A 23233-nucleotide genomic window follows, 5' to 3' on the forward strand; every position below is an offset into this window, starting at 1 on the left:
CATCTAAACAGTGAGAAACATCACTCCTATAATTTTTTCAACAAAAAAGAAATGCTTAAAAGATGGGGCACCAATCTGCAGAAGAGTAGAAATGCTTAGGACACCCCTGATGGGATAAAAGGATGCCGGCGTCAGGACTGGCTGGAGAGAGTAGGGTACTCCTGTTTAACTGAATCAAAGCTGACTTTATTATAGCCTTTTTTCTTTTTTAAGTTTTCATATTATAGTCTTATTCAGAAAACCTTGCACAACCAGAACCCAATGAATCCTAATCCTTCAGTAACTGGCAGGTTGGTAGCTTTTTTTCCTGCTAGTCAAAATTAGAACCTGTTTAGGAAAAAAAAAAAAAATTAACACCCGGTTTACATTTCGGATTCAGTTCCCACTCACCCTATAAAAATCTGCCACTGGGCTTACAGACTCTGAGGCCTCTCAAAGTTCCTACCATGGATCTGGGGAGACATCTTCAAATGTGACAAAAGAGGCCACAACAGAGAGGTTAAGAGAAAAACTCTGGAGCCGACTACCTGGGTTCAGAACCTGGCTCTTCTATTCATGCGTTCTATGACGTTGGGCAAGTTACCTACCCTCTCTGAGGCTGGTGTCCCCATGGGCTGCTGTGAGGATCTACTGCATTAATACACAGGGCACTCACATACCCAGTACTCAACAAATGACAGATGGTAGTTATATAACAAATACTATTATATGAAGGGCAGTAAATTTTAATTTCTCACTTTAAATATTATAAACTACTAATGGTGTGTACTATCAAATGATGAGCTGAGCTCTGAGGAGGAAGAGCTCAATAAAAGAAGATACAACAAAACTAGGTCCGTGTATTCCTATTTCATAGAAAAGCACAAGTGACTCAACCTGGCCTGCATTTCAGCCCTCTTCCCAAGTTACGTAGATCTAAGCAGCCAACCCAATCTATAATTACTTTGTTTACTGGTCTAACATTCATCTGTCCCTTCTAAAAGATAAGCTCCACTAGAACACATCTTATCAGTACTTAGAACAATGCCTGGCTTGAAATAGGTGCTCAATTATTAATAATTGAGTAAGTGACCCATAGAAGGCACAGCCCCAGTCGGGCTCAGAATATCATCAGGAAAGATAAACCCCAGCATAGGTGGGCAAGGGAATAGGATTAGTGAACACAGGTTCTTTCAAGGTTTTTTCTACTTCTGGGATTGTATGATTCCAGTAATTAGTAACTAAAAGGGTAAATGGGTGGCTCAGTTGAGCAGCTGACTCTTGGTTTCTGCTCAGTTTATGGTCTCAGGGTCTCAAGATCAAGTCCCACATCGGGCTCCGTGGTCAACACAGAGTCTGCTAAAGTTTCTCTCTCTCTCTCTCCTTCTGCCCCTACCCTCTATGTGTGCATATTCTCTCCCTCAAATAAATAAAACTTAAAAAAAAAAAAGTAAGTAAAATCTTCCTTTATGTACTTATCACCACAGTGTAGGGAGTAAAAAAGGAAAGAAAGAAAAAGGAAAAAAAAAATCTTACAGTTGGGAGTCCTGAACCTCCTATTTTAAACCGTGAAATTCCAGAGTCCCACTGACTTAAAGAGGAAATGCCTTCCAAGGGCATTGTTCCCACACTAAGCAGGGCTCTAGAGAAACTGGTGGCATGGAATAGAGTTCTACACAAAAGCAAACACACGGCCCAATCAGCAGGCTAACCAGAGGTTGGCCTGGCTCCCTTCCTGTGGTTCATGGCTGGGACGAGAGCCCTTCATGGAGCAAAGGGTCCAACGCACCTTCCAACCTTAGTCAAGGGCTAAGAGGGGATAGTTTGTTAAGCTACTCCTACCTTATGCCGATGAACTGGGTTTCCAGGCATCATTATCTTTGAAAGGACTCAGGAATTCCAACCCAGGACCAAGGTGAAAACATCTTATAAGATTTTGAAAGCTCTGCCTCCTCTATGCCTAATACTGTGTTTCTTCCCATCCATTGCCCCTACATCTCTAGAGGCCACGGAAAAAGAAAGCTAGGGTGATTCTGAGGCTTGGTGGGAGGGAAATCTCAAAGGAACCACATACCATGGCAGGGGTCCTCCCATAGCCACACATGGCCCCTGCCCCCAGAAGCGCAGTAGCCACAGTAGAGTGAATACTAACAAAACACACACTCAACCTGCCTTAGAAGCACTTCAAACCTGGACATAGAGTCTTTTACTGCTGCCCTGGGACCTTTCCTCCCCTACTCTGAACCCAGGATCCATTCAATGGCCATGATGGGGGACCATGAGTTCGCTTTCAGGACAACTTGTTTCTCCTCTGTGGCACTGAGGGTCTCCCATTTCCAATAATCCCACTCTCCATAGTGTCTGGCAGAGCACCCATAATAGAGTGTAGGGATCCAATAAACTCTTGGACTTGGAAGGAACTTTAATGTTCTGGTCTCAGAAAGCCTCCCTTCTGGTAAAAGAATGGAAAAAGAAACCCATCCGTTCCCAACTCGAGGATGGCAGAAGAGCTGGGACCTTTGAATAAATGGCTATTCCAAACTTCCTATCTGCTCATTTCTTATTTGCCCACCACACCTCTCAAGATGCCTTTGCTACGATACCCCAAAAGGCAAAGGGCAAAACCGTGTCTGTAACTGGGTTATCAGAGTGGCCCAGCGGGGAAGGTGGGGGATTGGCTCAAATGTTAACTTCGCTGGGCAAAAGAGATTTGGCTGTCCCTGCCCTCTGGAGCCAAATTCAGCTCCACAAACCCTGCAAAGCATCAGCGCCACTCCTCCCCTCCCAGTCAGATCAGCCTAAGAGGCAAGGGTTATCCCCATTTCCTAGGAGCTACCAGTGCTATAGACCAGAGGCCTCAGGAAATAGCAGGAGTGGGGGAAGAAAAATCTTAGATAAGCAGGAGGAGGTTCCATCTGTAGCTGAACAGAGAATAAAGGGGGAGGTGGCAGAGCTGCCAACAAAGATTTGGGAACAACTGTTCTTACCTGCAAGCTTCAAATGCCAGTCCGCCACTGAGACCCAAACTACACTCGGAGTCAGACCCGCTTTCAGTGTGTTTTCCAAAGCCGTTGGTCACGCCTGCCAAGGACACAGAATAAGCCTCAACTCGGAAACCCCCTTCCCCTGACCCATGCTGGTGTGTGAGGCAGCTGCCTCAGGAGGGCTCAGTGAGGACTCAGGAGGGCTCAGGTGGAAGAGGGTGGCTGTTCTTCCCACATGGGAGATAGGTCTTGGGTGGTGGAAAGAACCCAGTGAAGATTTGGGGGAAATGTTGACTAGGGCAATGAGCAGACACTGCATTTTTCTTCCCATCCCTCTGGTTTAAGGGAAACACAGCACACAGTTCACACCAGTTACTGTCAGTTGGCTACAAAAGGAAATACCAAGACTTCCCTACTCCAGCTGGCTCCTAAGTCCCTGGATCTGCTTCTAATTTCAAGTCTCAATTATCAGGGAGTCTCCTCTGCCTCTTGGGGAGCCCACCCACCTTGCCTCTTCAGATAAACACTCACACACCCTATCTATCACACAGCTGGCAACAGCTAGCTTCATTCTTTTGGGATGGTGTCAGGGGAGGTTGGGGAAGGGTAGTGGCTGTGTCAGTCCCACCCCAAGATACCTAGCAGAGCTGGTCAGAGCTGAGGATAGGGGACTTGAGCACCTCTAAAGGAGACCTGACCTTGCTGGCCTGGGAGTCAAGAGTTCCCTAGGTCCTGGACTGGGCTCTGAAATACACGGCCCTTTTCCTCTTTACCTCTTCTTCTCCATTTCTGAAAATAATACCTTCTTACTTAAAGAGGACAGTACTAGGTATGAATGAGAGAAGTCTGTTTATAGAAAGGGGCCCTTTGGAGGAAATGAAGGCTGTCTGGTCATCCCAGGGACATGAGGCTCATGAGTTGCCAAGGCTTCCAACTCTCCTCTCTAGTCCCTGATTCCTAATCACATTCCAGAGTCCTATGAGTCTGGAAGCTGAGCCAAGAGCTCAAGAGCTCTTGGTCAGACACCTTGGCCAGAGAACTGTGAGTACAAGCTACACCTGTAAAAGCAGGTGCCTGAGCCAAGATATCTGGACTCTAACCTGACACTGCCTCTATGACGTTACAGCTTCTGTTTAAATCACGAAGCCAGCTGCATCTCAGCTGCCTTGACTGCCAAAGATCAACACCTATTTTTGGGAGACTCCACTAAAGTTGTACAGAAATATTCCTGGGTGCCAGGCCTCTGGGATGCTGGGGAATGAACGGATTCTAGCAGGTTCCCAAGCAGTAGACTAGGCCCTCTCGCGTTGGATGAGCCTGACACCCAGACCTATTTCCCAATAGTGGGATTTTTCATTTTTAGTGCACAGCCCTCTCAGTGCTGTCTGGCTGCTCCTCACAGAGCGGAGACGACCGCGGTAACTGCGAATCGACTGCTGTGTGCCAAGTACTTCACACAGGCTATTTCCAATTCTTAGAGCCTCCTACTAGAAATAAGAAATAAGTCTGAAAGGTTAATTCATCTGCCCAAACCTATACAACTGGTCAGAAGATGGGACTTGAACCCTGGTCTGCCTAACTCCAGGCCTCACTCTTGGTTCCATATACTAATCTATTGACAGGGAAGGGAAGGTATTGCTAGAAATAAAGTGTTAGGTGGGAAGACAAAAAGCATATACTGGCCACACAGCCCAAAGCCACCACATAAAAGAACGAGAACAACACAAAAAGCAAAAGCCCAGAGCGGGCCCCTCCCACCAAGCAAGCTGCCCTCCCCCATCCCACTGAGACTGCACAACACTGTCTGCACCTCCAGGCCCTCCTCACCCATCCAGCCTTGGCTCCTGGTGCTCCAAGAAGCCCCTCTTCAAACTGTCCCTCACAGGCACTCTGTCCTTGTTCCCATGCACATGGGCCTGAGCCCTTGGCTCCACCTACTCCCCCGATATTCTGCCTTCTTCCCACAGGACCAGCTCAGGCCCCGCCCCCTCATGAAGCCCAAGTCCTCTAGCTCCTAGTCCCTGCCTGCCTCCAGCAGTGGTGTCCCCAACACACAACCACGTATGGTCCTTCTAACATCTGTGCACCTCAGGACACCATCTGGTCTCCCCCCGGACTGTGGACTCTTCTAGAGCTGGAACTCAGTCTGACTTACTGTATGACCCCGTAACCAGCTTGTGCTGGATGTGTAGTAAGGACTCTTTAGTGACAGAGCCCCCATTAGCCAGCCCTGGAGCCCCATCTCCACCCACACCCTGGCTAAAGCTGCTGCAACCACACTGGCTTCCTCACTGTCCCAGGCACGCAGGCACTTCCACCTCCAAGGCCTGTGCACTTGCTAGCCTATCTTTTTGAAGTGTTCTTCCCCCAGATACCCAAATGGCTTATGCCTCCAACTCCTTCAAATCTTTACTCAAATGTCCTCAACTCGGGCTTCCCCCGGCCATCCTCTCTAATACCACCCCAACAGCCCCCATTCCCCTTTCCTGCTGGACTTTTTGCCACAGTTTCTAATGGAAAATACAACCTACTCATCTGCTTTTAGTCTTTCTCCCTTACAAGGGAGATTTTCACCTTTTGCTCACTGATTTTCCCCCTATGCCTAAGATAATGCCTCACAGAATTATCTGATGAATGAATAAACTAAAGTGAAGGTAGGAACTACTTTATGGCATATAGATTTGCATTCCCTTCAGGGCCAAAGAGGGTCCCACAATCTGGCCGTCTCAAATTACTTTCTCAAAGCCTTTTCCTCCAGGCCCCTACTCATGCGCCAGGCCCAAATGTAAACTACGGACCCTCAATGCTTCTATTGGGTCCACAGGGACCATGAGGGAGGCAGCCAACTGGTGGTGTGTGTGGGAGGGGTGCTGGCTGGCAAGGCAAAGCAAGAAAGCAGATGAAAAGTAGAGAAGTCACCAGTGTGGTCACCTGTCTCCTCTTCCAGTCGGGGGGATCTCTCCCCTTCGCTCTCACTACAGCTCCTGCTCCTTGGCCGTTTCCGGGAGTGCTGTTCATCATCGATGCTGGCCGGAGAGGCAGGAGAGCCCACTGCACCGTGGTCCTCGCCATTCTCCAGGGCCCTATCTGGGCTCCTCTGTAGCTTAACCCCATTCTTGGCCTTCTTAAAGAGGACTGAGGTGCGGCGGCCCACACCACTGAGTGGGGCACCAGCAGGGGCATCAGGGGCCATCAGAGATACTCTGTTGATGCCATTGTCACTGAGCAGGCGTTGCAAGGGCTCACTCCCAATCTGCAGAGGGGATTTTTCCAAGAGCTCATCTTCTTCCACCTTTTTGGGCTTTAGGAATCGGCTTGGAGGTTTGCTATCATTTATGGGTTTCAGAGTAGGGGGATCTGGAGGCGAGTCTTGCTCGGACAAGGAAGGAGCAGGCCCAGTGGGCTCCAGGGTTGGTGGGGGAGGCAGTTTGGAGTCATCTGTTAGACAAAAAGAGAACCTGCTTGAACATTTTAGAAAAAGTCTGCCCCTACAAGCCAGATACTGACACTGATGACCAAGAACCAAAGGCATGGGCTATTACAAATCTTAACGCATATGCCAGGTCTCCTTGTCTGAGGCAAAGAGAATGTAGAATTAAGCTTTATCTTCATTAATGATTCTAAACCATGTGTATTAGAATCACCTAGGAAGTTTCTTAAAAATTCCAGTGTCGAGGTCCTATCCCAGACCAACTGAAACTAAATCTCTAACTATGGGATATTTTTTTAAAAAGCTTTACCAGGTGAATCTGATGAAACCATTACTCCACACCTGAGAAAACTGAAAGCCAGCTGGCTTCGATCCTCAGGCAAGTTCAGCTTTACAGATTAGAAGTACACAATGCGCATTCGACTCAAGTGTTTTCCCTTCTGCCAATGTATTTTGTCTCCTATCACCCAAGTAAAGCAAGTAGTACAAACAGAAAGAATAAGTTTACAAATGTGGAAAAATTAGAGCAAGTAAGTTAAATCAGTGGTTCCCAAACATGTCTGGTCTTTTGCCACTGTGAAACTTTTAAAAATTACAACTTTCAAGCCACAGCCCAGACTTCCTTCATCTGACTCTTTGAGAAGAGAGGCCTGGGAATTTTGTTTTGAAACTCACTGGGAAAAGCTCTTCTGGCCAGTCACTAGGCTGCACTGCCATAGCCCAGGAGTGCGATACAAGTGGCATGCTGACTGCCACCTAAAGAACCAGAAAGAGTGACTGCTAAATGGGACCTCCCAGCCATGTCCTTATTCTTGGTCAACCTAAAATAAAATGGACCATTTCTTGCAATTTGACCCCTTAAGCTCTGGAGATAACCGAACCCTTCTAGGCTGTGTGGATGACAGATCATCCCCCCAAGCTGTAGGCTCAGCTCTGAGGACCTGTATGAGGAGTACAATTTTGTCCCCAATGAAGGGGAAGGATGGAAAGCAGCTCAGCTTTATGACTGGTGAGACTGGTGAGAAAAGACTCCGGACGTCTTTTGCAATCTGGCCTTTCTGCTTGGGATAGGTCTATAGACTTGGCCAGCTGGGGTCAAAGCCATGAGGTAGCTCAAGAAGCCAGACCATCTTTAGGGTCTTTCTTCCTTTTCTATTCTCCTACCCCACAACTTCATCTGTTCTAAGAGCCTATTTGCATGATGGCTCAAGGTGAGCTAATATTTAACTATTATGTGCAATACAGTCATATCAGGTACTAAACACTATAATGCTTCCTTACTGGTTAGTGAAGACCTGCTGGGCCCCAGTCTCTGAAACTCCCCAAACCTGTCCACAATCTAGCAATTTAACATCCCCGTCAGTGGTCCCCAAGAACACACTCCAAAACAACAGCCAACATCCACTCTGCTAATTTTTGGTCTCTACTGATTATTAAATATTTTGGATATCATCCCTGGATATACATGGAAGTGTGACCCCTCCAACAGTTTTTGCTTGCCCACAAGGGTCAGACCTAAGCTCAGGGAAGGATGCTTCCACTATGGGATTTCAGCTCAACCCTTACTCCGTTACATAGGCCTCCAACCCCCTGACTGCACCGTCTCTCACCTCTGTCCCCATCGTCTTCTGGCTCCTCCTGTGGGGCCTGCTCCAGCACAGCCACATCCCCCTGGGGCCCTGCTGGCAGCTCCCCATTGGACACAGTCTTGTTCAGTGATGGTGGCTGTGGTGGTGGTGGTGGCTGCGCCAGCTTCTGCCGAAGGGCATTGATCTCCCTGCGCAGTAGGCGGACGCGGCGGGTCCGGGCCCCACTGGACCGCATGGCACTCACCAGGTCCAATTTCTCCAGCAGCTCCTTCAGCTGCACCTCCGGGGACAAATGGGCCCGGTTCTCTGGGATGAGGATGTTGTCCACTGCCAGGGAGAAGGGAGGACAGAAGGGGCTGAAGGACCTGCCCAGCCCAGGGCAAAGGGAAGGGACTGAATCCTTCGGATGCAAAATATTCTCCTGGAATGCTTGGGCCAGTGGCTTCTAGCAGTGTCACTGTGAGGCCTTGGCCCTGGTATCACCACCACCCAGAGGGCAGCCACAGGGACAAGGTCAGAATCTGGGAAACATCTGCAGGAAGCAGTTCACATCATAATTACAGGCTCCGTGGAGCAGACACGAGGTAGCTTGGCAATCCCTCAGCCTGTGACTGGCTACTGCCACCGAGAAGCAGAGAGCAGGGACAGGCAGAATGCAAAGCTCAGAAGCAATTCCGTTTTCCTGCTCCTCTACCTCCACTCCTCTGAAAGAGCCAGGCATACACTAGCATTGCACTCTCCCTGCTCCATGCTCCAAAGCCACAGGGAGGGCATCCAGAAGAGGAAGATCCCTCGTAAGGATTTAGCTTTTCAAACAGACAGCAAGTACCTGATTTCCTTTCCTGCCACTCAAGAAATACTCAGTAAATTAGTTAAACTTTAACTCCTGGAACTACTGCAGCCACAAGCAGGTTTATCTCAGCCTGTGCCTACTCTCAGCTCTCCTCCTCATGTCTACCCTATATAGCTCCAAGGCCCACCCTGATCCCTGGCTCTCCAGGATCCATCCCTGTGCCTCCTCCTGGTCCCTCTTCTCCCCACCCATCCAGGCTTCTCACCGTCTTCCCAGGAGAAGCGGTAAAAGTCCTCCAATTTGGGTGACTCAGGCAAGTGGGTGCCCCTCTCGGGGTCATAGCCGATGTTCTCTGCCTGCCGCCGGGCATGCCGCAAAATGGCCCCTCCCAGGTCCCGCAGGCGGACAGCTGCTCGGTGGAAAATTGTGTCTTTAGCATTATACTTCATGCAGTTGGTAACTATAAGGTTAAAGTCCTCCTCAAACTCCTCCAAGGTGCGGTACAGGTGAGATTCCAGCTTCCGCCTCATAGTAGAAAAATCCATTGGCTTGGATATGAATTCCAGGTAATCTGGAACCTAAACATATAAAACCTGTACAATTACAATAACCATTTACTAGCCAAACAGATGCACCCTTCACCGGTACTCTTGCCTCCCCATTTTCTGGTTTGGCACGCTGGCTCAGGCAGAGCCCCAGGGCCCTGGTTCCCCCTGGCTTCCTGACCCCTCACCCTGGGCAAGTCTACTAGCTTTGCCAGAAACCCCGAGGTTTTGTCCACCCTATGGCCCAACCCCTTTCTGGCCTACTCAGACCCTGCTTCCGATTCAGGAGGGGCTCACTGCTGGGGAAGTGTGAGGGAACTTGCCTCACTCAGGTTGACAGGTTCAGCAAAGATGTGAGCTGGATCCTTCTCCTGCAGCAAGTCCAGTGTGGTCCTCAGCAGCACGTTGAAGGGCATCAGCTCTAGCTCCATGGCAGCCTGCTGGACCTTGACCTGTGGAGAAGGTGGAAAGAGATCAGGATATCCCTTGCTGAGAGGCACCCAACAACTTCTTGATAACTTAACTTTCGCCAATCATGTACAACAAATTTTCAAAAGACATAAGCTGACCAGTATATGAGGAACAATCACCCAGCCCTTGGCCCAGAAATAATGACCAACAGCTACCACTTTGTGGCTGTTGTATCAAGCACCTATGTATCAAGCACTATACCAAAAACTTCCAATAATATGTTAACACTTTCATAGTCCTTCTTAAATGCCAAGTAACATTCTAAACATTTTATATGATATTTTATATAATATATTTTATATAATATTTTATATTTATTTTATACAAGCATTTTATATAATATAATGAGGTAGGTACAGATGAGGCATTTTACAAAGAAGCAACTGGAGCACAGCAAGAGTAACTGGCCTGAGCTACACAGCCAATAATGGGCAGAGTCCGGATTCAGTCCCAGACAGTCCGATTCCAGTGTGTGCTCCTGACTACTATGCCATGCTGCCTCTCTAGATTACCTCAGTTTATCATCACAATAACCCTGAGGGAGAAATGGCTATTATCCCCATTTTACAAATATGGAAACTGAGGTTTGGAAAGAGGAGGACGAGAAGTCACTAACCGACAAGAAAGGATTTAAAGCCAGGTCTGACTTCATCAAAAGAGCACACTGATGATTTAAAATGCGACCTGGGCCAGAATTCTCACTTAGTATGCTGAGGTATCGATCCCACTGGCCCTTGGGGCATCTGGGTTGGCTGGGGATAACAAGGGCCTGGAGGATTCCCTCCTCAGGGAGCAGCAGCCTTGTGCATTTATAGTAGTATGTTGCACAAATGAGATTTTCTACGTATGCCCTAACATTACAAGGTTGGGAAGCCATGGATTAGGCTATGAAATGTTCCTTCTTCCTGGTGACATCAAAACAGGCCTGTCTGCTTCCTTTTCCCTTTTACTTCCCTGAACTGGAGGCAAGAAGCAAAGCTCAGCTGTGGGACCAGGCCTGAGATGGCACAGGCAGTTTGAATCCATGGAGAAGTCCTGAGATGCCCTCCAAGCCACCCACACATGCTAGGTACAGCAAGAGCTGCCCAGTCTCTCAGAAGCCTGTAGCCTCTGAGAGAAGGGCTTGTGCTGGGGCTGAACAGTGAAGGAAGGTTTGGACAAAGAAAGAAAGGAACATCTTTAACCCGGGCCTCTGAAGCATACAAGTAACAGCTGCTATGCCTAGACTGAATAGAACAGTTTTGGCTTGTCATTCATTCAATTAATAGTATTTACTCTCTGCCATGTGCAGAGTGTGCCAGTGGACACTTCAGAGAGGCAAAGACGATCGATAATGATGAGGAGGACACCAGCTGACACTTCAATAGCCCCTATGATGTGCCAGGCACTGTTCTAAGCTCTTTATACATACTGATATATCTCCTCTTCACAACCTTAGGACATGGGTTCTATTATTCCCCCCATTTTACAGTCAAGGAAACTGAGGTATAAAAAGATTAAGCAACTTACCAATGTCACATGAGCACTAAGTGACAGAACCAGGACTTAAACTCAGATCATCTGGTGGCACAGCTCATATTCCTAACCCCTGCATTACACTACCTGCCTCAACGTTCCCCATGCTTAGATGCTCAGACCCTCCTTGTCTAAAGGTTGGAAAATTTCAATTAATCAAGACCATAAATGTTTTAAGGGCCAAGTGAAAACCCTTGGAAGCTCCCAGGCCAGCAGTGATGCCCATCAGAATGGCCTGAGAAGCTTTTCAAAAATACTCAAGATCAGACTCTGTCTGAGATTTTCTGAGTCAGAAACTCCAGATAATATAATAAGCCTCTGCGTGAGGCCACTAGATGCTGAATCCCCATGGTTAGAAGCCATGTGAAGCATCATACCCAGTACAGACTAGCAGGCCTTGGAGCATCCAGTGCTGAGCGGGAAAGGGAGGAAGTGGACACCAGGCAGAGGTTCCTGGCTCTCCTGATGTCACACTGATAGTGGGAGAAAGAGATCTTGAACAAAAGACCTGAGGCTGGCAGCTCTTCCCCACCTGTTCCCGCTTGAGCTTCTCTCTTTTGCGAATCAGCTCAATCAGCAGCCGTGCCCGCTCCAAGTCATGACGGAGCTTCTGCCAGTATTTTAGCTCTTCCTTTACTGCACTCGTCTTCTCATCTTGCTCTCGCTGCAGGAAGGAAGGGAAAGGAAGGTGGAGCTGGAGACCCGCTTCATGCCCGGAGTCCTCTCAGTGTTCCAGCCTCTCAGGGTCTCGAGAGGTAAGGGCCCTGCACCCTGGTTGAGCCACGTTCCCGAGAACCCTTCTGCCCCCTCTCTGCCCCATGACTCCCTCCTGAGTTCCCCCAGACTTGCAGCAACATTTCTTAATTGTCCCAAAATAACCACGGCTGGAGTGAGAGCTGGGACTGCTTCCCTGCCTCCTAAGGATGCCAGGGGGCAGCTGTGCCCCTTGGGGCTAGAAAGAGTTTCAGAAGGAAACTAACAGACACCTTGAACTGAAAGAATTTCACCCTAGAGCTGCCACTTGGCTAGAAAACAAAGTGAAGTTCTTACTACAAGCTTGTACTAACTAACTTGAACATACCTTAAAATACCACCAGCACCAAAAATCATGATTCCTACCCTAGAAGAGGTTACAGTAGAGTTGGCGGAAGAAGAGGCACAGGGTTTGACACACAAGGGCACAGCAGTATAAACATAATAAAAACTCAAGAGATACACTGAATATAAAATGCTGAGAAGATATAAAATAGAGAGGATCTGAGTGTGTTGGAGAGGGCCAGGGAAGGCTAACCATAGAAGCAATCTTACCGGGGTTTCACACGGTAATGGACATAAGTGAACAAAACCAAGACCACAGGGAAGAAGTATGAAGGCAGAATTAGTGATTCTTTGCTTGATGAAAAAAATAGCCTGGCCAGAGCAGAACAGCTAGAGAACCACAAAAACCAAGGAATATCTAGGAATTCAGCTGGTAAGAAGCCTCAACTCCAGCAAAGCACCTGGATGTGGCCTGCCCAGAAAGGGGAATATATTCTGGAAAAGGAATATACTGGAAAATGGTGTGTAAGACAGTATCCGTCGCACAGCAAAGAAAGAATTAGAGGTGGAAGACTCCCTAGAAAGCTATTTCTGAAATTAAGGGGATGAAGGGCATGGGTGAGCAGAGGAGCTGTAGCATGGGGATAAAGGACCACATACTGATAAACTCCTCCCAAAACAGCATAAGAGCTGATTGACTGTGGCTTGTTGTGGAGGAAAAATCAAAATTAACTCCAAGATGGGGAATGCCAGAGGTTAGGAGAGGGAAGGATCCATGTCAATAATGGGGAGGGGCCTCTGGATGGCCCAGTCAGTTAAGCATCCGGCTCTTGATTTCGGCTCAGGTTATGGTCTCCTGGGATAGAGCCCCATGTTAAGCTCCGCACTCAGTGTGGAGTCTCCTTGAGGATTCTCTCCCTCTGCCCCTCCCCTTGCTCTCTCTCTCTTAATAAATCTAAAAAAAAAAGGAAAAATACATTTACCAAGAGGAAGGATGATAATGAATTCAGCTTCCAATAACTGAATTCTAGGAAACAGTATCTACGTGGACATCTGTGGGGCCCCTGCCCCAGAGGGACTGAGATCAGAAAAAAGGAATGAGGACAAGACAAGAAACATGGAGCTATTGCCACACTTCCTTATAACTATTGAGAGTATAGGAGCTCTCCCAGCAAATGGGCAGCCAGTAGAGCCCCTGGGAATGTTATTACAGAGGAGTAAAAAGTCGGGTCAACACAAGGTGCAGCCAGCCACATGGAGGAGGAGGGAAATGGGGTCACAGAGAAGCTCTAAGACGAGGTGATCCATGATTCCATGATGTCAAATGCAGCACAATGGCCAATATGGTGAGAATGTGAGGTACGGCTTGCTGGGCTGGAAGGAGGTGCCTGATGTTCTAGGGGAGCCTACAGAGGAGCAGGCAGACCACTTCAAGGAGTGCAGACTTGCACTTCAGGACTTTAGGTAAAAAAGACAAAAGTGCAAGCAAATAGAACTCAGAGGGCATAAGAGTCACATAAAAGACTGCTTCATCTCTGGGGTGGTGGTGTGGAAATATTAGAAGGCAGAAGCAATGGAGCAAGTGATAATAGAAAAAGAACTAAAGACGGTTGAAAAACAAAACAAGAAAAAAAAAAACCAGGAGGTCTCCAACCAATTCAGTAAATGCTAAACGTGCAGGAGCTCTGTGGCTAAAAAGCTACCACAACTGGCCAGGCTCTGTGCAACAATTTAGATGGCATATTCATGTGTTTTCTACAAAACATTTTTTGGCAGATGTCAGTATAGTGTCTTAAGGAAAGTACTCCTTGTCCTAATTCATGCAACCCGACTGCCTGGCCCTCATTCAACCCACTTCTTCCTTTCTGCCACGTCTATGAAGTTTTCCCTATATCTATGGAAAGCTGGGCTTGCTCTCTACTCTCCCCTAGAATTTGCTTCAAAGTCAAACCTCCCCCATCTAGAAGGAGATGCTGTCTGGGCCCAAGAACTCTACATGCTGGAGGTCATGCCTGGGAGATGCCACCTGGAGGGGTGACCGCCTATAGGCAAAGGCTCTGCAGAGGGCTCAGGGAGGGTGCCCCAACCATCCCTCCTCCTCCTTCACACTCCACCTCCTCTACCCCTTCGATCACTTCACCTACCTGCTCGGCGTTTCTTTGGGACTGCAGGTGGGAGTGCAGGCGCCGGATGAGAGGGACGCCATTCCGTGCCTGCCGCTTCAGTAGCCAGTAGTTGTGAAGCCGCTGTATGAATTGGTTTTTCCTCTGAAAGGAGAGACCACTACAGATCTTGTTCAACCTTGAGTAGAGGCACAGGGAAGTGAAAGACAAGGTCAGTGGGCAACCCTGATTACAGCCTCCTTTTAAACCCCGTTTCATTTCTGAACCTTATATATAAAGGAAGAATAAAGTGGCCAAATGCCTCACCTCAGAGAAAGGCTTAAAAAAAGACAGCAAAGTTAAGCAGCTCAGATTCAGCATGAGATAGATGTATCACTTGATTTTCCATCTCCTACCTTATAGTCCTGATTCTCCAAAAGAACACTTTTCCAAGAATCCTGTTTCCTACGGTCCTGGATCCTGAGAAACAGGCCTGTGCCCTGAACTCTTGATAAAGGCAGCAAAAGAGAGCAGGGACTTAAGTAAACCGTGGGCAATGTGGTCACTACTTCCTCTGCCCTGTGGCTGAGGGTCCCCCCAGATCAGGGAATAATCCATAGGCAAGCTGGAAGGGAAACTACTAGAAGTACACCAGGCTACTGCTTTCTGAGCTCAGATGCAACATCTTGGAGCTGTCTGACCTCTGGTTTTTCATGAAAGATCTCAGCAGCTTAAAAAGGTCTAATTTTGAACGAAAAGAAAAAAAAAAAAGTACTGGATAAGAGGATGGAGAATCTGCAAACTTAGCTGGCTAAACTAACCCAATAGAGGTCGTAAGGTCAGGATTTAAGCCAATAATACGTGGGGCAGCGGTGGGGGCGGGGTGGGAGAGGTGGGAGTGAAAGGGGCAGGAGTTAATGAGAGCCTGTAATCTTTATCCTACTAGCCCTGTTGTAAGATTGGTAACATTAGTCTCACAGTAACAAAAGATGGAAAGGCAGCTTAGGAACAGAGGCTGGATGAACTGTCAAAGTCACTAATGCAGCTAGGAAGCTGAAGGAGCTGGATGAGATGTGAATCGATGGTCTCTCTGCTTTAGCATCCTGTGTCCCAAAGTTGGCTCTCCACAGAGGAAGCAAGGCCTCTGTGCCCCTGTTGGGTTTCCTCCACTTTTTCTCTTCATCTCACTCCACTGAGAGGAAGGTAAGTTTGGCTAAACAAGAAAGTAGAAGCTAAGGATGGGCATGGTGGGCTGGGTATTGCTCACCCAGGCCCTGTACCTTTACACAGTCAGACATTCCTGCCCCAAAGCCAAGCTTATGAAATCAAGGCCTAGGCCTTTCCCCAGAGAACAGATCCCCCACCAATGCCCATGCCAAGCACACCTGCCCAGATGCAGGCAGTCCCCTCCCTCTACAACCTCTTGGCCATGGAGGGTTCCCACAGCATCTGTGCAGGTAGGGAAAAGAATAATAAAACAGCAGCAGCAGCAGTAGCCACCGTTTATTGAGCGCTTACTATTTACCAGGCACTGTGCTAAGTGCTTTACTTATACCATCTCATTTATTTCTCACAACAACCCTATGAGACTCATTTACAAAGAAATAAGGCTTAAAAAAGTAACCTGCCAAAGGTCACACAGGTAATAACAGGAGCATTCAAAGCAGGTCTGTCTAGTTTTTTCTTACCCAGCGTGCTGTGCTGGCCCCTGCAAGATACATCTATCTATACATCTATCAGAGCACACACAACAACCAAAAAAAAAAAAAAAAAAGCCTAGTCGCAGGACACAGCCACCTTAAGGATGTTACTAAGCACGGACCAGCTCAACAACAGGGAAGAGTGTAGCCAAAAACAGCTCTGTGACTAAAAGACGGTTCCAGTTGACTGAATTCTAACTCCAGCCATGGATTGCCACAAGAGCCTCTCCCCTCCTACTCTCTTTCCACGACTGTGCCTCCTTCCCAGACTGACAAGTCTGGGTGTGTGCTCCCCTTACAACAACTCATTCCCTGCTATCCTCTAGCACACTTTCCTCCCTATCCTTTTCAACAAGAGAAAGAGGCCAACAGGAACAGAGCCTGGAGGTATCATGAGTCCCAGCCTGTGGTTAGGTTCTATGCTTCCCACCTGGTTCCAGCCCTTTGAACAGGACTTGGCATATAGTAAGTGCTCAATAAACAACTCATTGAATGAATAAAGGAGTGAACAACTTTACCTCCTGTGGCAGCAGTTTCTTCATCTGGGGGTATGGGAGAAGGTGCAAGGACTACATTAGATCAATAATCTCCAAGATTCCTTCCTGTTCTAATACTGTTTACTTTCTAAAGAATATCACCCTTCAGATGAGCATCCACTGGGAAATCTTTCTGGTCTTTTGCTTTTCTGCCCTCCAACAACTACTTCATTGATGGTCAAAAATAGGTACAATGGTCCCTCTATAGACTCAGTAGGGAGCAAGGTGGATTAGCTATACAGCTGAATCGAATGAGCCTGTTTCCCCTAAATCTAAAAGCTTCTCAAGAAGAGAAACAGCATGTCTTCCCCACACCACCACCCCCTCACATAAAGCCCCCATCATTCCTAGAACAGAGCTTTCGGACAAGAGACATCCATACTGACCCCCTGAAACAGTGGTTCTCAGTCCTATCCCCACAGGGGTTTTTGGTAACATATGTGGGGGAGTGTCTGAGTTTGTCACAAAGCCCATGCAATGAGGGAGGGGACGCAAATGGCACTTACAGACAAAGATCAGAGATGCTAAACATTGAGAAAGTATAGGACTGTCCTAATAATGAAGAATTGTCCTGTCCCAAATGCCACTTGTGCACCTGTTGAAAAATACTGTTTTAGACACCCTTCACCTGGGTTTCTAAGCAACTAACTGTCTCACCTGGAAGCAAATGAAACACATTGCTCTCAGGGCATAATCAAAACCACAAACCAGACCAGGGTCCAAAGGAGAAGTCTAAATTTGACAGCACAGAAGAGAACAAACGTTCACCAACCATGCTTGGGGAATGAGGTCCTGGCTCAGGACCAATACCAGCCCAAAAAGAAACCATCGGTCCACAGGGAGCCCTCCTGGGCAGGCTTACCTATAAGAGGGTATCTGTGGGACAGTGACCATGGGGACAGTGGAGGGCGTATCTCGGCCCACTTCCTCCGGCTCCTTCTTGATCTTCTGCTTCAAAATCATCTTGTTCTTCTTGGGCACCCCCTTGAGGGGGCCACCCACGCCACCTTGGCCTTCATCTTCCTCCTCCTCTTCCACCTCTTCCTTCTCTTCTTCCTCTCCACAGCCTTCCTTCAGCCCTTCCTCATCCCCAGTCTCACTGAGGCTCCCAGGGGAGTCCCCCTTCCTCCTTCCAGTGGCAGCTCCTGGCGGTGAATGGGCCTCACAGTAGGCAGTCTTGCGTACTGTGAAGATGGTGCCGTTGAGGCTGGTCTCACGCATGGGCTCGATCTTCATGAAGAGCCCAGCCCGCTGTGCACATGTCACATGGAAGGCTGTGTAGCAGTTTACCTTATGGCACTGGATGGCTGCCCCCAGCCCCTTCTGCTTGCAGATATAGCAGGTGAGTTTCCAGCGGGCAGGTGGGATGTTGTCGATGCCCTCAATGGGCTCCAGGAACACGGTGTTAGCGAAGCAGACTTCAGGGATCCAGATGGCACACACCACGTGTGCCCAGTGCCCATCGCTGGTCTGTTTGAAGGCACCACCCTTATTGGGGCAGAGGACACAATCCACAGGCCGGGAGGGAGACTGCAGGCAGCAGCGGCAGAGCCACTGGCCCTCGGGGATGTAGGGGACACCATAGCACTCCTGGTGTACAGCCAAGTTGCAGATGTCACAGAAGAGAATGACGTTGCTGTTGTGGCATTCATCATCCAGACACACACAGCAAAAGGCATCTTCATCAATAAGCGACTGCTGGGCCCCACTGCTGCGACTCTCCAAGTAGGACTCCTTCTCAAGCCGGTCTACCAGCAGCTCAAAGGTGTCTGCTGACACCAAACTGTGCCCATCTACACGCCGCTTCTCATTCACCATGTCCAGCCAGGCAAGGTCCTCCTCATCCATGTCATACTCTACCTCTGCATCCAGGTCTTCGGGTGGCTTCTCGATGTAGCGGTAATAGGCAGCAGGCAGCGGGGGGGCTTCTGGCTGGCTGCCTGAGTCCACCATGCGAAAGCTGGGTTGTGGGAGGTGGAAGGAAGTGCCGGACGCATGCTTGGAACAGGACTCCTTTTTCTTGCCCTTGGAGGAAGGTTTTTTGGACTTGCCAGGGAACTGAGGTTGCTCACTGTTTTCCTTGTTGCTGTTGCATTCGGTGATATCCTGGGCGGTCAGCTCATCTTCTGTGATGATCTTGAGTGGGTCATAGATGCTAATTCGATGCAGGCGTCCATCAATGTCCACCTCGACAATCCGCTGGGCCTGGGCATATGTCAAGGTTTCCCGAGTAGGCGAGCACTTCAGACTGTAAGGGGATGGGGAGCGCCGGCCCTCGGCATTCTGCCGCGACTTCCGGCGAGGCTTCCTCATGGCACCAGGGAATCAAGGGAACAGGCCTAAGGAGAAACCAGGAGACTGGGCTAAAGGTTCAGGCATGCACTCATTTACCCTTCCACCTGAGTGGCCACCAAGAAAGAAGACTGTCTCTTCCCTCTGTCTGAACATCCTGTCCGTCAGACATCCACACAGCTTGCTCCTTCAAGTTTATTTTTTTGGTTTTATTTTTTTTTAAACAAACACTGTTTCTCAATGAGAGCCTCTCCCACCACTCTTCCCTAAAACTGCAAACCTCTTTCATCCTGCTTTACTTTTCACTGTAACACTCACAATTTTTTATTATGCTATGTTACTTGCCTATTTATCATGAATGTTCGCTTCCTTCCATTAAAAATGTAAGCTCAGTGGGGCACCTAGGTGGCTCAGTGGGTTAAGCCTCTGCCTTCGGCTCAGGTCATGATCTCAGGGTCCTGGGATCGAGCCCCACATCAGGCTCTCTGCTCAGCAGGGAGCCTGCTTCCTCCTCTCTCTCTCTCTCTCTCTACCTGCTTCTCTGCCTACTTGTGATCTGTCACATAAATAAATAAAATCTTAAAAAAAAAAAAAAAGACTCTGCCTTCAGCTCAAGTCATGATCTCAGGGTCCTGGAATCGAGTCCTGCATCAGGCTCTCTGCTAGGCAGGGAGCCTGCTTCCTCCTCTCTCTCTCTCTCTCTACCTGCTTCTCTGCCTACTTGTGATCTGTCACATAAATAAATAAAATCTTAAAAAAAAAAAAAAAAAGACTCTGCCTTCAGCTCAAGTCATGATCTCAGGGTCCTGGAATCGAGTCCTGCATCAGGCTCTCTGCTAGGCAGGGAGCCTGCTTCCTCCTCTCTCTCTCTCTCTCTCTCTCTCTCTCTCTCTCTCTGTCTCTGCCTGCCTCTCTGCCTACTTGTGATCTCTCTCTGTCAAATAAATAAAATCTTTAAAAAAAAAAAAAGTAAGCTCTGTGAGGGGAAATATTTTTGTCATCTTGTTCACTGCTGTATCCCCAGGACCTGGAATGGTGCCTGGCTCTTAAGTAAGCACTAAATAAGTATTAGTTGCATGAAAGAAATGCAACATGCCTGCCTGATCCCTGCCCTCCAGGTGCTCCATCAAATTAAAGGGACAGAAAAGTAAAGAGATCATTACAGTACAACATGGGGAGACATCTAAAGTTCTAACGATATACATAAGGCTGTGGGATAGCTAACTATGGAAGAGGAAGGAGAGGTCAAGGGCTCAGAAAAAAAGAAAACAAGAATAATATGCACTTGCAAGCTCTGTACATGACCAGTGGCCCCATCATAGGATCAAAAGCTCATTGGTCTAGAGCCCTCTCCCAACCAATCTTAGAATGCTCAAAAAACCCTATCTCCTGTCAAGACCACATCCAGAAGTGAAGATGCAAAGGCACCTGAAATGTCTACTATGTGGAATCTAAAGACTTCAAACTACAGTATGCAGGGTTTTCTCTGGAAATCACAGCACTGAGGATGCACTGACTAGTACATCTCTAAGCAGAAACACTGGAAGTTCTAGGAGTGGCCCCAAGTGGCACTGAGTTTTAAGTGGCCTATCTGGGACCCTCACTGGACCTACAGCCAAGGTGACTAGGAATACACCTGAGGTAAACTCTCAAAGCATTTTGTTACCTCAAAAATACTTACATCTAATCTACCCTTGTGTAGCATGGATAAAGCCCTGAAGTTTCCCACATCACTCTTTGGGTAAAGGGAACTATGACAAGCCCGTAAGGAGCTGTGGTAGCAGTTACTGAGGCCATCACTACCAGGAAAGACATTAGGGGATATGGTACCCCAAGGTGTGGGCAGAGACCTGGGAAGGTACGCACAGTGAGAGGATTTCGAAGAGAAAAAGTTTGTCACCTTGGTTGCAGGATCTACCATTTTTATCTATAAAGTAGAGACGATGATAATTTAGCACATTTTTGCAAACTATAAATCCCTTTTACTTTTTTTAAAAGATACTATTTTTTTTTTTTTTTAATTTCTAAGTAATCTCTATCCCCACTGTGGGGCTTGAACTCAACTCTGAGATCAAGAGTAGCATGCTCTACCAACTGAGTCAGCCAGGTGACCCAATCCCCTTTACTCTTAAAATTTCTCTCCACTAGTTTGGGAGGTAGAATAGCTTTTATCATCTCCATTTTACAGATGAAGACAAGCTCAGAAAGGTATCACTCAACCCAAAGGTAGTTGAGTGATAAAGCTACAATTCAAACCGAGATGATGGGTTGAACTCATTTCACTGGGAAGAACACCACAGAGATGACATGGTCTAGAACGAAATGAGTCTCTGGGGCACTCCAGGTGCTAATCTTGGCCCTGTGTGACCTGGAGAAAGTCACTTAATCTCCCTGTGCCTCCAGACTCCACCAATAAAATGAGAATAAAATCTACCTTTTAGGGGTTGCCATACGCTAATAAGGTTTATTAACATCCTTTATTTAAAAGGCTTTCCAATCCCAAGGTGTGACTGAAACAAACAAAAAACAACTTGGCTGAGGAACAGGGCCAGGCAGGGACACACCCCAACAGAATCATCACAGCAATTCTGTCCAGGTTTCAGAGGCCCTTGGCCACTATATGCCTGACAAATGTCAACTCCCTGGGGGTAGTCCCAGCCAAAAGACCTGCTTCATTGTCCCCACGCCCACCCGGCCCTCCCCTCGTGGGAAGGGAGATCCTTGCAAAGGTATGAAAATCTACCTACCTCAACACTAACCAGAAATAGTTTAGACAGAGGGTATGGAGCCTCCTTTGTTAAAGCGCTGTATATTCTTCCTCCCTACCTGCTACCTCCTTGGCAGCCTGGGTTAGCCCTCATCCAGGCAGCAAGTATCTGTGGAGAACCTCTTGGGTCCTACCCCCCTGCCTCTAAACACTGGAAGGGCAAATTCTGGAGAGGGAAGGGCTCCTGCTGAGGAAATGAGTTTCGCCCACAAGGAGTTTACAGTCCAGTTTTTTGGCGGGATTTTCTCAACCCACACAGCCGTTCCCACAAACACCTCCAAATACCCCCCAACACCCCCGGGGGCTCCTCAGCACCCCTAAGCCCCCACTCGTCCATCCCACCCAGGTCCCCAAAGAACGAGGAGTTTCTGCAATTAGGCTGTATCCCCTGCACCCCCACGAGAGACTCATGAGACAGGGGAAAGACCCAACTAAGGCTCTTGCTCCTTTAAAAGGGCACCTCTTCCAGAAGAATCCTGACCCTTCCGAGGAGAAAGGAGGGAAATAACATCTCCACCCCTGAGGGGAGGGGGCGAGAGCGCCAGAGACAGACTGACGCGGAGTCCGACCCTCAGACAGAAAAAGCTAGCGCCAGCGAACCAGCGGGGCAGAGAGGCGGGCGCCCATTGGTCGTCTCACCTGCCCGTCAGGAGGAACCTGGGGTGCAAGGGACGCTCAGGGGGTGGAACACTCCTCTGGTCTGACCAATCGGAGAACATGGCGGGGGCGGGGCTCGGCGACTCGCCAGCCAGGGCCAGGGGGGAGGGAAACAAGATGGCGGCTGCGGGAGGGGGTCCTCGCTTTTCAGCTCCCCCCTCACCCGCTTCTTCTTCCCCGCCGCCGCCCTCGCTCCAGGAGAGCGCTTTCGCGCCGCCCCCGCCCCACTCGGGAAGCCCCCTGCTTCCCTCTCGTCGCCCCCCCACCCGCGCAATCCCTGGTCCCCGTAGGCCCCGCTGCCCCCGCCCTCGCTCTGTCCGGCCCCACTGCCACCCCCATTACCTCAGCCGCCGGCCCGGCCCCACCGTTCGGGGCCCCTGGGCGCTGGCGGGCCGGCCGTCGAGCAGGTCGGCGCGGCCCGGGGAGCGGAGCGCGACCTCCTCCCGCGCTGGCCTCCGCGGCCACTGCCGTGCCCCCTCCCGGCCCGCGCTGGGGCCCCGGCCCGGCTGCCGCCGCCGCTCCCGGGGGAGGAGGGGGAATGAAGCCGCTGCCGCCGCCGCTGCCGCCACGGAGCCCGGGCGAGGGGAGGGAGGGATCAGCCCCCAGGCAGGATCCGCCCCTCCGGCCTCCCCCCCGCCACCTCCACCCCTTCCCTCGCTCCCTCCCTGGCTCCGCGGGCTCTCCCGCTGAACAGGAGCTAGAGCGCGAAAGAGGGGGGAACGGGAAGAAAATCCCCCCGCCCGTCCCCGGCGCGGCGGCGGCCGGGGCTGCGCGGAGAGGAGCGCGGAGCCGCCGCCGCCACGGGGCACCGTCCCCGGCTCGGCCTCACGGTGGC

At 49.3% G+C, this 23233-nt stretch overlaps 1 protein-coding gene across 4 annotated transcripts in view; it reads right to left on the bottom strand.

Moving 5' to 3' along the window:
- Positions 1 to 22926, bottom strand: part of BRPF3 (bromodomain and PHD finger containing 3) — a 34957-nt gene extending 12031 nt beyond the window's left edge. For 2 of the 4 annotated variants that reach the window (XM_082732313.1, XM_082732311.1), the window contains exons 1-9: positions 22202 to 22313; positions 17545 to 19021; positions 14489 to 14645; positions 11839 to 11970; positions 9644 to 9772; positions 9041 to 9353; positions 8004 to 8309; positions 5895 to 6401; positions 2967 to 3060 (exon numbers count right to left, since the gene is read on the bottom strand). In XM_082732313.1, coding sequence (XP_082588439.1) covers positions 2967 to 3060; positions 5895 to 6401; positions 8004 to 8309; positions 9041 to 9353; positions 9644 to 9772; positions 11839 to 11970; positions 14489 to 14645; positions 17545 to 18995 — 3089 coding nt within the window. In that variant the 5' untranslated portion in view covers positions 18996 to 19021; positions 22202 to 22313. Of the gene's footprint in view, positions 1 to 2966; positions 3061 to 5894; positions 6402 to 8003; positions 8310 to 9040; positions 9354 to 9643; positions 9773 to 11838; positions 11971 to 14488; positions 14646 to 17544; positions 19022 to 22201; positions 22314 to 22740 lie in introns of those variants that run through there. The other 2 variants (XM_082732312.1, XM_082732310.1) reach the window with 2 other exon arrangements.
- Positions 22927 to 23233: the final 307 nt, after the last annotated feature.

The sequence above is a fragment of the Mustela nivalis genome (assembly GCF_964662115.1).
Source record: "Mustela nivalis genome assembly, chromosome: 5".
NCBI lineage: Eukaryota > Metazoa > Chordata > Mammalia > Carnivora > Mustelidae > Mustela > Mustela nivalis.